We start from the raw sequence: 15,357 nt of genomic DNA, 5'->3' as shown, positions 1-15,357 counted from the left end.
ACCTACCATGGCAACAGCTCGTATACACAGATGGGCTATGATCCTGGGCGCGTGCAAATAGCGGCTGCAGCATAAACGAGGTAAATTGTTGGGCAACAGTGATGCATTATGCCATTTGCCTATACCCGCGCAGCAGGGAGCGGAGCCGGAGAACATCACGCCCATCGCCCTGGCCTTGAACCAACAGGATCTTGATGCACTCGCTACGACAGTGTTGCAGGCAATCACGGCGACAGATAACGTCATCTCTCATGTATGCAAGTGCACGCGCGATGGTTGACGGCGTAGTACTAAAGGGGATCAGTCAGCTCGCGGAATATTACTAGAAACAATCCGAGTAACCTGTGGGAAACAAACGCTTTATTGTACTGGGGCCATCGCGTGGTCACGCCTACGGCTGCCCGCAAGAAGTTGCGTATGTTACTAGATGACTCCCATCAGGTAGTGTCGTTATTTAGAACAAGGTCGATATTTATCTGACCCTGTTTGGTTCAGTACATCCAGCACCTCAGCGCCACCTGTAACAACTCTGCAAACAGCACAAGCTCCTGCATACTGACCGGAGACTGGCGAAAGGTGGTCGTGGCTGTATATAGAATATGTGGGACCATTGCACTGGCAAGATGGTTTTATTTATGGCGGATTCTTACAGTAAATGAACCGAGGCTGTTCCTGTAGCGAATACTAATTACCGCAACACCGTGAAAGTTCCGCGAACAATATTTTACCAGTTCGGTACACTACGCACAGTGGTGCCGGATAATGGAATGCCTTTCACACGCTGGGAATTACGTCAGTTCCCGCAAACAAAGGACATCGCGCATATTCATACAGACCCCCATTACCCACAGAGCAACGGACTGGCTTAGAGCGCGGGGCGGATGGTCAAGGACGAGTTAAGGAAGAGTGGAAGCGCCGAGCTACCAACTTCTCTGGTTCGCGTCTTCTACAATCATAAAACTACTCCGTAACAATCCGGACATTCCCCTTCCGAAATGCTTGTGGGTTACCAGTTAAGCATGAGGCTAGATTTCTTTTTTCCACCTAGGAACCCGCACACCGTCTTGCGCGAGTCTACCGAAGACGCCATCTGAAGCTTCGCCCGAGACGAATACGTCTACATGCGGAACTATGGCACCGTGGACCAAGTAGACGCCAGGAAGAGTAAGAGCCACGACCGGCGCTCGTCTTTTCGAAATGGAGGCCGACACTGGACTGGTCCGTCGCCATCTTGACCAAGTACGTAAGTGCACCAATGAAGTTTTATGGAAGGGCGATGAAACTCGGGGGACAAGCGCTACCTGACAAGACAATGGCCATGGTAGGTGCAGAGGACTCGTCAATAGAGGTACCAGTACGACGACGGTCTACAAGGACACGAAAACCGGTCGACTGTTATGGCGAATAGGACGGAAGAAGTGTAACAATCCACGCGTTCCCAGTGACAAGCTCAAGCGTGGAGCACACATGCGCGCTTCTCTCATTTGCTTTCTGGCCTGCCCTTTCCCACTTCTCTTTGGCATCTATATAATCCTTTGTGAAAGTAAACGCTTCGTTTTGCATGGTGACACGGACCACTTCTTGTCAGAGGCGGCGTGACCACTGCCAACGTAACAGCACTGCATGTTGCAGCCACTGAGAAGGTTTCTGTAGCTCTCATGCGCTCCACTTTTGTTTGTTTATGGGGCCACGCGTCCTTTAAATAGTACGTCCCTTTTGTCTAGGAGTAATTTCTTGCCTTCTTCAGTTCTGGTGTTGGGGAGACCTCGAATAGTGACATGAAAATTCAAGTCTTATAGCTACCGATACAATGCAAGCATAGTAAGGCAAATGTGGCCGCTTCTGATTATTTGCGTTTCCATGTGCACGCAATCAACTGACGCGGGGCAGGTAAAAAAAAAAAAACATTACTACAAATATAAAGGCGGAGCGAAAGAGCAAGCAGTGAACTCCAAGAACAGAAAGAAAGGCTACAGTAATGTTAACAGCGAAATGACTGTTTTCCGAGGTTGTTTAATTAAATAAACTTAATTCAAAGCGTTTTATTAGCTTTCTCTTTTTGAGAAGGCGATTTCAGGATGCTTTTGCAACAGTTTCTAAAAAGACTGCGGGACTAAATGTTGTCAACACTTCAGTTACTCTGGAGCCTCGGATAATTTCGGAACTAGAAAGAATATCCGGAAGGTAAGTTTAGTGAAGAAATAAAAAGCTTGTCATGATAATGAACTGCATAAAAGTTTTTCTACCTTAGGTTCTTACTTAGCTTCATAGTTCCGGTTTCAGTCGTGGTAAGTAGCCTTGTTTGTTCCTTTGAAATTTTTCAAGCTTTACGACGATTAGTTCTGGCGATAGATGTACCAATGAAAAATGCAAAAAGTAAAATAAAAAAAACGAATATAATGCTTTTTAACATTTTGAGCTTTGTAGGGAGCCCAAATACAACTAATACTAGGTTAACCATTGAAAAGCACAACCTTATTCATGACTTTTCTTACAGCCAATTCTAAAAATATTATTTCACAGTCTCGCCCCACCCTAAACCAACAAGTACGAAGCCACGCACGCGCATAGGCAAACATCATAGATCTCACTCGATGACCGCAAACGCTCGCTGTAACAACGCTGGCGTGATAGCTCTCCACTCGGGCAACAAACGCTTCGGGCTCTCGATGTCGCTTCATCTTCTACACTTGAGATTACGCAACCTTCGCCACTTTAGTCATGCGGGAGGACAACGCGCGTTACGCGACTGGCCATGTCTGCTTACCCACTTCGTGCATCCTTAACTGATTAACTCTAAGGTAGGGAACTGCAAACATGAATTTGCTATGCGTATTTTGGACGGGTAAAATACACATGTGATGTCAGAGCAGTTGACGTAGTGAATTTATTCCGTACTAGGTTATCCATGCTGACTAGCCGAATAGAAGCACATCCTGTGGCACATACCTCGCCGAAATATTCATTTGTGAAGTGCTTCCCCAAGTAATCGTTAGAGCAGCAGTCAAAAATGGCTGATAACATTCCGCTTCGCGGCGACGAGCACTGAGGTGTCTCTCGTCTTATTCAGTGATTGCTTCCATGACGCCCTGTTTTTGGCAGTGTAAACTTTTCGAGACTCTTCCACACGCAAACGACGTCGTTCTGCCAACTTTCAGCTGAGAATACGTTTCGACGGCAATTTTTCGCACCCTGGGGCACACCCCCGTCACCGTCGAGGAGCACCTGCGATCTAAACAAGTGTACCAGTTGCAGACTTCTCCCCCACTCTCCTCGCTCCGCCTCTGCGACGCCAGCATGAAGACGGTGCCACTAGGATCACTCGAAGACGGCATCTCAACCTTCCACCTCCTGTTATTTACTTTCGCTTCACTGGGCTATCGGCACCCTCTCCACATTTTCGCGCTCAATACCTCTCGTCATCCGGTTAGGTGAGGAAAACCTGTCACCGTAGGCAATTCTATTCGCCTCAAAACGCCACAAAATGCAAATCCTTTAAAGCCGCAAAACATATGACTGGGTTGGCCAAAAAAAGCAAAGAATTCTGGTCTATGCGCACGCTTGCGCCAGTGGTTACGTAAAAAAGAAATTTCAAGGAAAAGCAGAATGGAACGAGTTTATATTATCGCGATCCAGGTTCTGCCATTTCTAAGTGGGCCTAAAAGTGTGTTCACCACTGTTTAACTTCATTATGCTAAACCACAGCCAAGGGCAAACAAGGGACATGAAACATTTAGTGCACTTTTTTTAGGTTACTAAGTCTGCTAGCATTTCAGCCACAAGGCAGGTCATACACAGCCATGCATTGTGGAAATATAGTTCTGTCGAGCACCAGTGGTGCAGTCTTTGCAGTTACCAGTAATGTCACATTGCTAGTTCCCTCGGCAATATCTAAAATAGATTTAGTTGGTCACGTGAAGACGCTTCAGTTCAGCAACAGCTGATATCTCATCACTGCCAGAAAATGTACAGAAAAAAAAGTCATGGTACAGAGAATGAGAGTAAGTAAGTCTTCTATAGGCAGTATTAAAAACGAGGCGGACACGTATATTTCCAGAAGATGATTAAGATACTTGGCGGTGTGAAATTGCTGTTACGTCATACTCTCGCATGGGAGGACGAGCGCATGCTTCTTGCGTCATAGGCTTCATGTTGTACATGTGGCCACAGTATTTGGCATTTTCTAAGTCGACACGTATAAAGTTGAACGATAGGTTCACAGCTTCAGTGCCGCGTAATATTCGAGTGCGCGTTGATTACACAGGAGAAAATGCAATCTAAATCATCCAAACCAAAGGGAAATAAAACGTCGGAAGCATACTGGGGAAACGATGTAGAGAAATACACAGAAATACACCATAGGAAAAGTACCACGCCTTGAGATACTTATCCTGTCCTCAAATAATGATCTTCACCCACCTTTCGTGCATTCCTTTCCCTTGCGCTGCACGACCGGTAATTTCAGGTCACGAAAGGCATGCGCGTTATCAGCGTGACATAGCATTTTCGGGAGAAGGTAGTGTAGCGAGCGTCAAGTTTCGAAGGGAAAGGATGGGAAAGTAACAAGACGGATGTCGAATAATTTTTTGAGCTTGTTCCTACCCAACGGGTGAGAAGATCGTTGATAGTGCAAATTCCCTTTGTTCCCGTGATGCTTCATAAATTTATAAGTTGTCGCAGCAATGAGCTGCCCTGCTCAGTTACGCACCATCATCGTCGAATACTTGAGGAGTGCCGGGGGTCTGGTGGCAGTGATATTTAGAGCTCCCGCTGGTGGTGCGAGCTCCTGGTGAAGCACAAATGCGGGAACCGCTCTTTTCTTTGCTTGACTCGAGTTCCTGCTCCGTTCGTCTGCCTCGTCGGCAAGTGCAATTAGGACGGTGCCTGAACACCGGCGTCTTGTCGGTCTGAGGAGAGACAGTGGCAGAAAACGCTTGTCAGTGGACTGTTTTAGGGAAGCCTCCCCGCTGTCTACTTGATTCTGTCATCTCTGAACGATTAGAAAGGGAGTCATATTGGCCGATCAGCAAACTACGCAAAAAAAGAATGAAAATGCGGAACCAAACAAGAAGGTAGCGAAGATAGCTTTTCTTTCCATCTGCTTAAGTTGGAAAATTCAGCTGGAACACAGCGCTGCGTCTTCGTTACTTTCTTGGACTTTGTTCTATGATCTTGGTTTGCAGCGCGAAAGGATACGGACACAGACTTGAAGCAGACAGGACGAGCGCTATTCACATTGAAAGGAGCTCTGTTTACAAGAAATGTAATGCAAAATGATAGAAAGTTGGGCGAATTAGTACGGTAACATGATCTTGGGTTGCAGTGCGAAGTTCCTTCGCGCTGCAACTCAAGATCATGTTAGCGTACCAACTCGGCCAACTGTCTATCCTTTTGCATTTTGTTGTACTTTGTGCAGCGCACTGATCGCCATGACGACTGAACTTTTCCAACTCGCCCAAATCCCCAACCTGTTATGAAGGGAGGCGAGTAGTTCTTGAATGGCTGTATTTACCTATGAATAACCTTACTGCAATGTAATGCTTTCTTTTATGGTAGTTGGATATTTTCTTTGTTGTCTACCGTACGATACCAATGGAAGAGTACATCAATTTATAGGATGGATTATATAAAACAGCGTGCGAGCTATTTATTCTTACAGGTAATTAGCACATCGACATTGTCTCTCTTCTTTTTTTGAGGTGGGGGGGGGAGGGCGCGCTTATGTCATTCTAATACAAATTAATACAGTCTTGCTCTCTAGAGTATGGTGCACCATGCGGCTGCAGTTACTGGCTTAACGTTGGAGTCACGATGATGTTATCATTTTCGTGTATATTTATGAAGTCCTGGCCGAGGATCAGGTCTGCCGTCTAGGAATAGTGAGAAACGTTGCACAAGTTTCACAATAAATTGAAAATAGGTAGCATTGTGGCTGATGTGTACTTGAAATATATCGTCCGTACGAATATTTCTTCTTTCGGACGGTCTTTTAGGGGAAACTTTCATATTTATTATAGCAAACACCAACGGTCGCTCAGGATATAAAGCGACAAAGTGGGTAAGCTATCGTTCGCAATAACAAGCGCGTCGAATGAGGCAATACGCAGAAGAAATAAATTTCCAAGGTCAAAATAAATTTCGAAAAAGCAGACCCGCCGTGCTTGATTAGTGACTATAGTCTTGGGCTGCTAAGAACGAGGTCGTGGGATCGAATTCCGGCCACGGCGCCCACATTTCGAGGGGGCGAAATGCAAAAACACCCGTGTACTTAGACTTAGATGCATGTTAAAAAACCCCAGGTGGTACAAATGTTTCCGGAGGACCCCGTTTCGGCCTCTCTCATAATCAGATCACGGTTCGGTACGTGAAATTCCTTAATTTAATAATCCGAAAGCATGATACAGCTACAGTTTTAACCGGAATACGCGTTCTGACAAATACAGCGATCAGACGGCCACTGTTTCGGAAAGAATTCAACGGAGGGTAATGGCCCTGGTATAAGAAAAAGACATCGGCTTCTCACCAGGAGGCACCACTTGTGGTGACATTGAGGAATTAGTCAGTTTAAAAACTGCGAGTAAAAAATCGTAAGTCTGTATTGGACAAGCTTGTGCCAAGAAAAACGGATAACACTGAGCGCCTAACGACAGCTGTGACTACACTTGCTAGTCGCGATTAAGCTTCGCGCACGTAGTCTAAAGAGACAAGATTATTTAATTTTAGAATCTGCGACATATATAGATAGAAAGTTCCGATACATGAAGTCATGTCTTGCGTAGAGCGATAATAGGGGTCTTGCAGAAAGAAGGCGGACCAGTAAAAATAAATTGCGGGCCGAATAATTCATATGGTGGTGGATTAGCCAGTGACGCTGCTTCTGCCGTTTGGACGCAGACTCGACCGACTTAGCTTGACGATGATAAGCTGCCTCCAGTGCGCGATCTTCATCGGTAGCTTGCGCTCGACGCCAATGACTAAACCCTCGCATCTGCTCTCGCTGACGTTCATAGGAGGCAAAGTCACTGGCCACATTCTTCACTTGCGCACGGCCACGTTGTCGTTGGTTGTAGTCGCGTGTCTGCTGTTGGCGCTTCTCCTCGTTCTCGGCTTCTTCGTCGGCAGTGCGCACAATGCATGGTATTCCCACTTTTCCCATTTCGGATGCAACCGTTGCAACGGTGTATACCTCAGCAATGCACAACCCGGTTCTTACATACCGCGGCGGGTACCGCGGTGCACATCCCCGTGTTTTAAACCAGCCGCAACTGTCGTGCCGTTGTATTGAGGGCAGACGATAGCAGACGCAGCCGACAGCAACGGCAGCCAGCCCGGGTGCACTCCGCCACTGCGCACGTGTGGTGCGCGGTGAAATCACGTGTCTTTTCTTTCGTCAGCGCCGTACTGTCGTTCGTTATATCTTTTGTTCGTTTTACGGACGTTAGCCAGCCCAGATCCCCCCACCCCTTGTGAGACCACGCATGGTCGCTATCTCTTGTGTTCACTTTAAGAGCCTTAGCAAGCACAAAACATCTCCCCTCGCTCCTATGACATCATGCACATGGCTCACTCTTACAGATAGGTCAGGTAAACAGCTTCGCTGTAATAGGTCCGTAACAGGAAATGAAGGCAACAAAGGAGAAAAATTCCTGTACTAGAATTATTTTGTTCACTGTGATAAGCAAAGTAGTTTTAGAATATGAACCGTCCCGCTGGTGACATAGAAGCACCAGGCGCGACATATCAATGTGTAGCAGCATCGGATTCGTGCTATCTGGCTTTCTGTCAGGGTTATCTTCGTGCTCCTTGCTTTAGCGAGACTGGTACGGATAATTCTGTGCCGGGGAATCGGGCCGCCTAGAGCCACAAAACGCACAAGGCATGAGTGTGAAAGCACCAAGCGCAAGAAGCGTCACAAAGTGTCGTCTTGTAAAAAGAATGCGAGCGCCATTTATGCCAGGAAACACTTCCTTCATTTATGAACAACACACAACGAAGGCTGGCAGTCAGAAGAGATCGGACGTGAGAAGTGCGCTATAAAAAAAATTAGGAATGACGTATCTTTACTAAGCTATTCAAGATACTCTGTTTTGAATACTTCTGTGCGCATTTTGGTATTTACGTAATACTTTTGCACAAGTGTATTCGTACAGTAACTTATCACTTTTTGGAGCCATGCGTACTCTTACTTAAGATACATATTACTTTGGTATATGTATACTTTGGTATATGGATTAGCGAAGCCAATAGATATATGGGAACACAGGAAAAAACAATAACAGCAAACGGCAAGAGCACTGTGGCCGTAATGAAACACAGAGCATTACGGATACACAACAGGTATGAGGCTTTCCGGGGTACGTGGAAAGGTGTAGTGGTTCGAGGACTTACATTTGGAAGTGCGGTGGTTTGCTTGAAATCAGGGGTACAATCAGAACTCGACGGTCACTGGGACTGTCGCATTGGGCGCTCGCGGGAAAACTACAAATGAAGCTGTGTAGGGTGAGATGAGTTGGAGAAGTTTTGAAGTGAGGGAAGGTCAGAGTAAAATTTATTAGGAAAACCGGCTGAGGAATATGGAAGAAAGTAAATGGGTTGCGGGAGTGTTCAGGTATTTGTACAGGAAAAACATTGATCACAATGCAGGAAAAGAACTAGGCAGCTTACCCCAAGCATGCAAACGGTCTGGTCAGCAGTATAGCAACAAAGAACATCAAACGCTTAGTCAGAGAGGTTGAGACAATCTCATGGGTGGCGGCAGTGGTAAGGAAACCTGCTATGAGCAATTACTTAAAAGGAAAATACGAAAGCAGGAATCAGAAATTACCGCCCAAGCACCCCGCAGCGAAGCTGAAAGGTGCGGCCCAGGTGTTTATCACTGCGTTAATCCGGTCGGTTAACTAAAAGACGGCTAGGTAAGCTGCCGGATCCTCGGGCAGTTGCTGATTGCGCTCTACCTCGCTCTAACTACTTCGTTCCCTGTTTTCGCGGCGTTGCTGATCGAAAGTGGCCTGCTTCTCAGGAGTACTTATTAAACGTGGACTACCCAATTCGCAGATGGAGGGAAACTGCTGCACGCGCGCTCGGCTGCAACGGAGAGCAACGACGTCCCTACTGGGGCAGCCAATCGCGCGCCTCTGTTTTTTTTTCGCGCATGTGCATGGATTTGCGCTGGAAGAATTATCGGCGTGCAGGCGACAGACGAACGAATCGGCTGGCCACATACAGCGTCACTGTAATACAATAAATCACCGCCCAAGCACTCCGTAGAGATGGTTAACCAGCGAAACTGAAACGTGCGGCCCCAGTGTTTATCACTGGGCTAATCCCGACGGTTCATTAAACGACAGCTTGGTAGGCAACCAGATCCTCCGTACGCAGTTGCTGCTTGCCGTCGGCTGCACGAGCCTGTTCTTTTGCCAGGGCTGTAGCATCGCCATGGTATAGATAGAGTTTGCTCCAGATTCTGCTCACGGCCTTGCTGATCGAAAGCTCACTGCTCCTCAGGATTTCGTATGACGCATAGCCTACACATTTCGGACATGGAGAAAAAGTGCTGCGTGCAAGCTGGGCTGCGAGGCAGAGCAACGCCATCACGCGCATAGGGTTGCGCCGGAGAAGTTTTCGGTGTACAGGCTGCAACAGGCTTCGCTTCGGTTACAGGTTTCGATGTAAAAATTTGATACCTCAATGGTAAGTTTTTTACATTTTCAAGCGTAATCAGGATGCCATAGAACACGCACTCATAAAGCAAGGTACACCAAGGAAGAAGAAGCTTGTGCTTGCTGTGGTAGAGCTAGGGAAACGATGAAGCGTGTTTTATTAGCATGTGTAGATATCTACCAAGCGGTCGATTTAGGCACCTCTGGCCTCCTTGGAGCACTTGGGTTCAGCGAGAGCAGGTTGAAAGGAAACATGTCCGCAATAGGAATTGGTAAGAGGCGATAAGGTTGGTGCAAACAAAGTAGCGGAAAGACAAACAACGGAGGCATACAAAAACGAAGTTCCCTGTAGGGGTTCAGACAGTATAGTGATGGCAATTCGTCCTGTCTTCTTTTTTGTTTGTTTGAATATAGGTAGGGCAGGCAATATCTTGCTACGGAACAGTATTTGCGATGACCAAGAGGCGAGCAGTCTGAAGACGACGACGACGATTAGAGGCAAGTGCGGACTATTGCTTCTTGGCCAAGTACGCCGTATTTCTTGTATATATACTCGTATATAGCTTTTCGTCGGCGTCTTCCTACGTAACATATCTGGTGGAGGTGGGTGTTCCCTGTACCTCGTAACGGAGCTTCGCAGTGGACCGTACATTGAACCTTCCTTCATGGCTCTCGGCGACAACTCGACTCCGCTGGCTCCGACACCTGCTGCCACTTCGACGACCTACATCGCTCTCCCCACTCCCCGTGATCATGGCGTATTCTCGGGCAAAGACGGGGAAGACGTCGAGGACTGGATCAGCCTGTACGAACACGTCAGCCGCAATAACCGGTGGGACCCTACTATTATGCTCACCAACGCACTCTTTTACCTCGGTGGCACACCTCGAGTTTGGTTTCGGACGCACGAGGATGAGCTCACCAGTTGGGATTCACTTAAGCAAAAGTTCCGAGACTTGTTCGGCAACCCCTACGGTCACCAACATGCCGCGCAGAAGGCGCTTTCCGGCCGCGTGCCAACGTCAACGGAGGGCTACGTCACGTACATTCAGGTCGTCTTGGCTCTGTGCAACAAAGTTGATGCACACATGACTGAGTCAGACAAAATTTCCCACATCCTCAAAGGCATTGCCGATGACGCCTTCAATTTGCTCGTTTTCAACAACGTGGCGACAGTGGATGCAGTTATAGAAGAGTGCCGCCGCCTAGAACTCGCTAAAATCCGGCGTATCGACCAGCGGTTTTCCCGTCTGCCCAACTCTCCAGCGACATCTTCCTGTGCCGATGCGCCTCGTCCCAACAACACTGGCGATATTACCAGGATTGTCCGGCGTGAGATCGAGGCAGCCTATCCGGCTCTCTTCGACTCCAGCCCCTCCAACTCAGCTGCACTCACGGTTACCCTGATACAGGCAGTTGTCCGCCAGGACTTCACCAACATGGGTCTTCACACCATCTGATCGGCCCATCGCCCTGATATCCACCCGGCTTCTTCGATTCCGCCGCATCCCGCATCTTCTTACCCACCACGTTTCCGCACCCCATCTGAATGGCGCACTGCTGACGACAAACCCATTAGTTTTCACTGCCGTCGAATCGGGCACATTTCTCGGCACTGTCGCAGTCGGTGGAGTTCCCCGACCCGGTCTACTTACACTGCCTACTCTCGCCCCCTAGGTGGCTCTTCTCGTCCCTATGTCGCACGCTCCGATAATGCCGCCACCGATTCTCCTGCGCCGAACCACCCCTATTCTCGTTCGCCTCACCCCGACGACGACAATCTCGCTCTCCTCAGCCCCATCGTTCCTATTCGCCGACTCCCTTCGCACGCCGCTTCGAGCCGGGAAACAAGACGGTGCAGCGCCTCGAAGTGGCGCTGCATTGCTCCCTACGCCGCCAAATCCTCTACTGACGTTGCCCACTCATCTGAACCTTCTTGACGTGCAAGTCGGCGGTGTTGCTGTGTCTGCTCTTATAGACACTGGGGCACATTTGTAGGTAATGAAAGCTGACCTTCGTAACCGGCTGAAGAAAATAATCACGCCCGCCACGACGCCTGTTGTCCGTGTCGCCGATGGCGGAACAGCTCCCGTAATTGGCATGTGTGCCGCCCGCGTCTCCTTCACCGATCACTCCACTATCGTGCTATTCACAGCCATCGCCCACTGTCCCCACGACATGATTCTCGGTTTAGACATCCTCTCCGCACATTCTGCTCTCATCGATTCTTCCGCCAGTACTCTCCGCCTTCACCTGCCTGTTCTGAATCCCGCTGAACAACACCCCAGTCACCTCAGTTCCGTCGACTTCGTTCGTTTGCCACCTTCGGCACTGACTTACGTTGACTTAGTGTCATTCGCACCAGAACCCGAAGTCACTACATCGCGGTTCCTATGCAAGACGTCCTCCTTACACACGGGATCACAGTACCTCATACATTTTTATCTATTATGGCGAATTGCGTATGCCTGGCAGTGGTCAATTTTGGCTTGACGACACAAGTGCTGCCGCGTGGGATGTCTCTGGCCCAGCATTCCTCATTAGAGGATCACTCAGTAGCATCTATTGCAGTGGACGACAATTCAGCCGATCCTCCTCTACTATCGCAGTCGGCAACTTGTACCATCGCCGACATACAGAAAATTATTGCGCCCGACATGCCATCCGAGCATGCTCGTGTCCTCTATCGCGTTCTGTTTTCCTACCGCGATATTTTTTACTTTAACGATCGTCCTTTGGCCCGAACTCCAGCTGTTAAACATCGCATTATTACCGGCGATGCCCCTCCCGTTCATCGCCGCACGTGTCGAGTGCCACCAGCTGAGCGTCAAGTTATTCACGCCGAAGTTCGCAAAATGCTTGCCAAGAACGTAATGGAACCGGCATGCAGTCACCTTTTGTACTGGTAAAAAAGGATGGCTCTTGGCGCTTTTGCGTGGATTATCGGCCCCTTAACAGGGTTACCAAAAAGGACGTGTATCGCGTACCTCGGATTGATGACGTCCTTGACTGCCTCCATGGTGCTCGCTATTTCTCCTCTATTGACTTTCGCTCCGGCTACTGACAGTTTGCCGTTGAAGATTTCGACCGCCAGAAGACTGCTTTGTTAATACCCGACGGTATTTATCAATTCAAAGTAATGCCGTTCGGTCTATGTAACGCTCCTGCCACTTTTGAACGCATGATGGACTCCCTTCTTCATGGTTTCATATGGTCCATGCGCCTGTGCTACTTGGACGATGGTATAGTATTCTCCCGAACGTTCGCTGCGCACCTGGAGCGCCTCTCAGCAGTACTGGACGCTTTTCGTCGAGCCGGTGTGCAAGGCAACCCATCGAAGTGCCAATTCGGCCATCGCCAGATTACCGTCCTTGGACATCTCGTTGATGCGAACGGAGTACAACCGGGCCCAGGCAAGATCCATGCTGTTACGCGCCTCCCTGTTCCGAAGTGTGTCAAGGATGTGCGCAGCTTCATCGGCCTTTGTTCGTACTTCCGCCGTTTCGTGGAAAATTTCGTGGTCATAGCACGACCACTAACCGAGCTTTTGAAAAAAGACGCCCTTTCCAGTTGGGCGATAACGATGCGTCTGCATTCTCGCATCTAATCGACCTTCTCACAACGCCTCCCGTTCTGGCCCATTTCGATCCTTCTGCGCCTACCGTAGTCCGTACTAATGCCAGCTGTCCCGAAATTGGCGCAGTACTGGCACAACGCCAGCGCGGCCACGACCGTGTTATCGCTTACGCCAGCAAGTTCCTCTCACCCGCCGAGAGCAACTATTCCATCACTGAGCGGGAGTGGCTGGCCTTACTTCGGACGGTTGTGAAGTTCCGCCCATACTTATATGGCCAACCCTTTACAGTTGCCACAGACCATGACGCGCTTTGCTGGTTATGCTCACTGTAAGATCCTACCGGAAGACTTGGTCACTGGGCCTTACGCCTCCAAGAATATTCGTATTTTGTCAAATACAAATCTGGCCGACTACACAAGGACACCGACTGCCTGTCTCGCTACCCGGTATACGAGCCTGACGACGCCGACAGTAGTACCGCCAACGACATTTTCTCTGTGTCTGCCCTCTCTAATATCGCCAATGAGCAGTACCGAGACCTATCGCTGCGAGCACTCATCGAGCGTCTGCGCTCTACACTTACAGACCCATCCCTTCACCGATATGTCCTCCAGGACGGCATTCTGTACCGAAGGAACTTCCTTCCTGACGGATCTGATCTTCTTCTTGTCCTGCCAAAAAATCTGCGACAGACTGTGCTCTTTTAATCTTGGGGCCTCGGTAACCTCGGTAACCTCTTGGGCCGTGGTAACCCGCACGTATGACCGCGTCCGCCACCGCTTCTATTAGCCTGGTCTCGCTCGCTCCGTCTGACGCTATGCTGCTGCCTGTGATCCCTGCCAGCGTCTGAAAACACCTCAGGTGTTACCTGCCGGTCATCTCCAGCCGATCACCCTCCTTGTGGAACCGTTCTTTCTTGTTGGATTAGACCTCCTTGGTTCCTTTCCCACGTCATGCTCTGGGAACAAGTGGGTAGCCGTCGTAACTGATTACGCCACCCGATACGCTATCACGCGGGCTCTCCCTACTAGTTGCGCCACTGATGTCGCGTGCTTTCTGCTATGTGACATTAACTTGCTTCATGGCGCCCCGCGACAGCTGCTTACTGACCGTGGTCGTAACTATCTCTGTAAAGTTATCGCCGACATTGCGCGTTCCTGCTCGATTCAACACAAGCTGACTACCTCATACCATCCTCAAACCAATGGTCTTACAGAACGGTTAAACCGTACTCTTACCGATATGCTGTCCAAGTACCTTTCCAAGGACTACCACGACTGGGATATTGCCCTTCCTTACGTCACATTTGCGTATAATTCTTCCCGGCACGACACCGCCGGATTTTCTCCATTTTATCTATTGTATGGTCGCGAACCGACCTTGCCCCTAGTCACGGCACTTCCTCCTGCTGCGACCTCAACGAGAGAGTATGCGCGCGACGCCATCGCCCTCGCCAACCATGCACGCCAGCTTGGGTGTACTCGTGGGTGCTGCTAGTTTTACACGTTTGACAAGCTTCTGTACTGTCATGCGGATAGCATCCTCTCGAAAACCTGCCGCTCTCAAACGTTCCAGTTGTGTTAAGAAACTCTTAGACGTCTTGTGAAAACACGATTTAGAGAGTGCGGAAAATAGAACCGAAAAAGCAATGCCGTTTTTCACCACCTTGGAATGTGCGGAGTGAAAATTTAAAAGTGGTTTTTCTGACCTTTGGCAATGCATCCAGCACACATGCGTATCAGTTAGCTTGAGCCTAGTATCTAAAAATTGTAGTTCATTCTTATCGAGAGCAGCATTCCGGGCAAGTTGGTAATCCATTGCTTAAAAGTTATTGCGCGACATAAAAAACGACACGGACGTGAAAGTCCGTGTCGCTTGGTGTGCGCTTGGTGTGCGCTTGGTTGCGCTTGGTGTGTCGTCTTCTTTCACGTCCGTGTCGTTTTTTATGTCGCGCAATAACTTTTAAGCAATCATTCTTATCCGGCACTTCATGTGTGAAAACTAATCCTGAGCCACATTTGTGGAATATTTGAAGTATATTATGAACCATTTGTTGAAGATTAGTACTCTTCACAAAGATCAGGAAATCATCAACATATCTTAGCACTTTCAATGTTCGGT

At 48.7% G+C, this 15,357-nt stretch overlaps 1 protein-coding gene across 1 annotated transcript in view; it reads right to left on the bottom strand.

Moving 5' to 3' along the window:
- The window catches only part of LOC139059623 (uncharacterized), a 67,464-nt gene that overhangs the window by 34,977 nt on the left and 17,130 nt on the right, over positions 1 to 15,357 (bottom strand). The window contains exon 3 of the mRNA XM_070538044.1: positions 4,709 to 4,907. Coding sequence (XP_070394145.1) covers positions 4,709 to 4,907 — 199 coding nt within the window. The remainder of the gene's footprint in view (positions 1 to 4,708; positions 4,908 to 15,357) is intronic.

The sequence above is a fragment of the Dermacentor albipictus genome, chromosome 4, assembly GCF_038994185.2.
Source record: "Dermacentor albipictus isolate Rhodes 1998 colony chromosome 4, USDA_Dalb.pri_finalv2, whole genome shotgun sequence".
Classification (NCBI taxonomy): Eukaryota; Metazoa; Arthropoda; class Arachnida; order Ixodida; family Ixodidae; genus Dermacentor; species Dermacentor albipictus.
The sequence above is the reverse complement of the archived record's forward strand: the minus strand, read 5'-3'. Positions and strand labels throughout refer to the sequence as shown.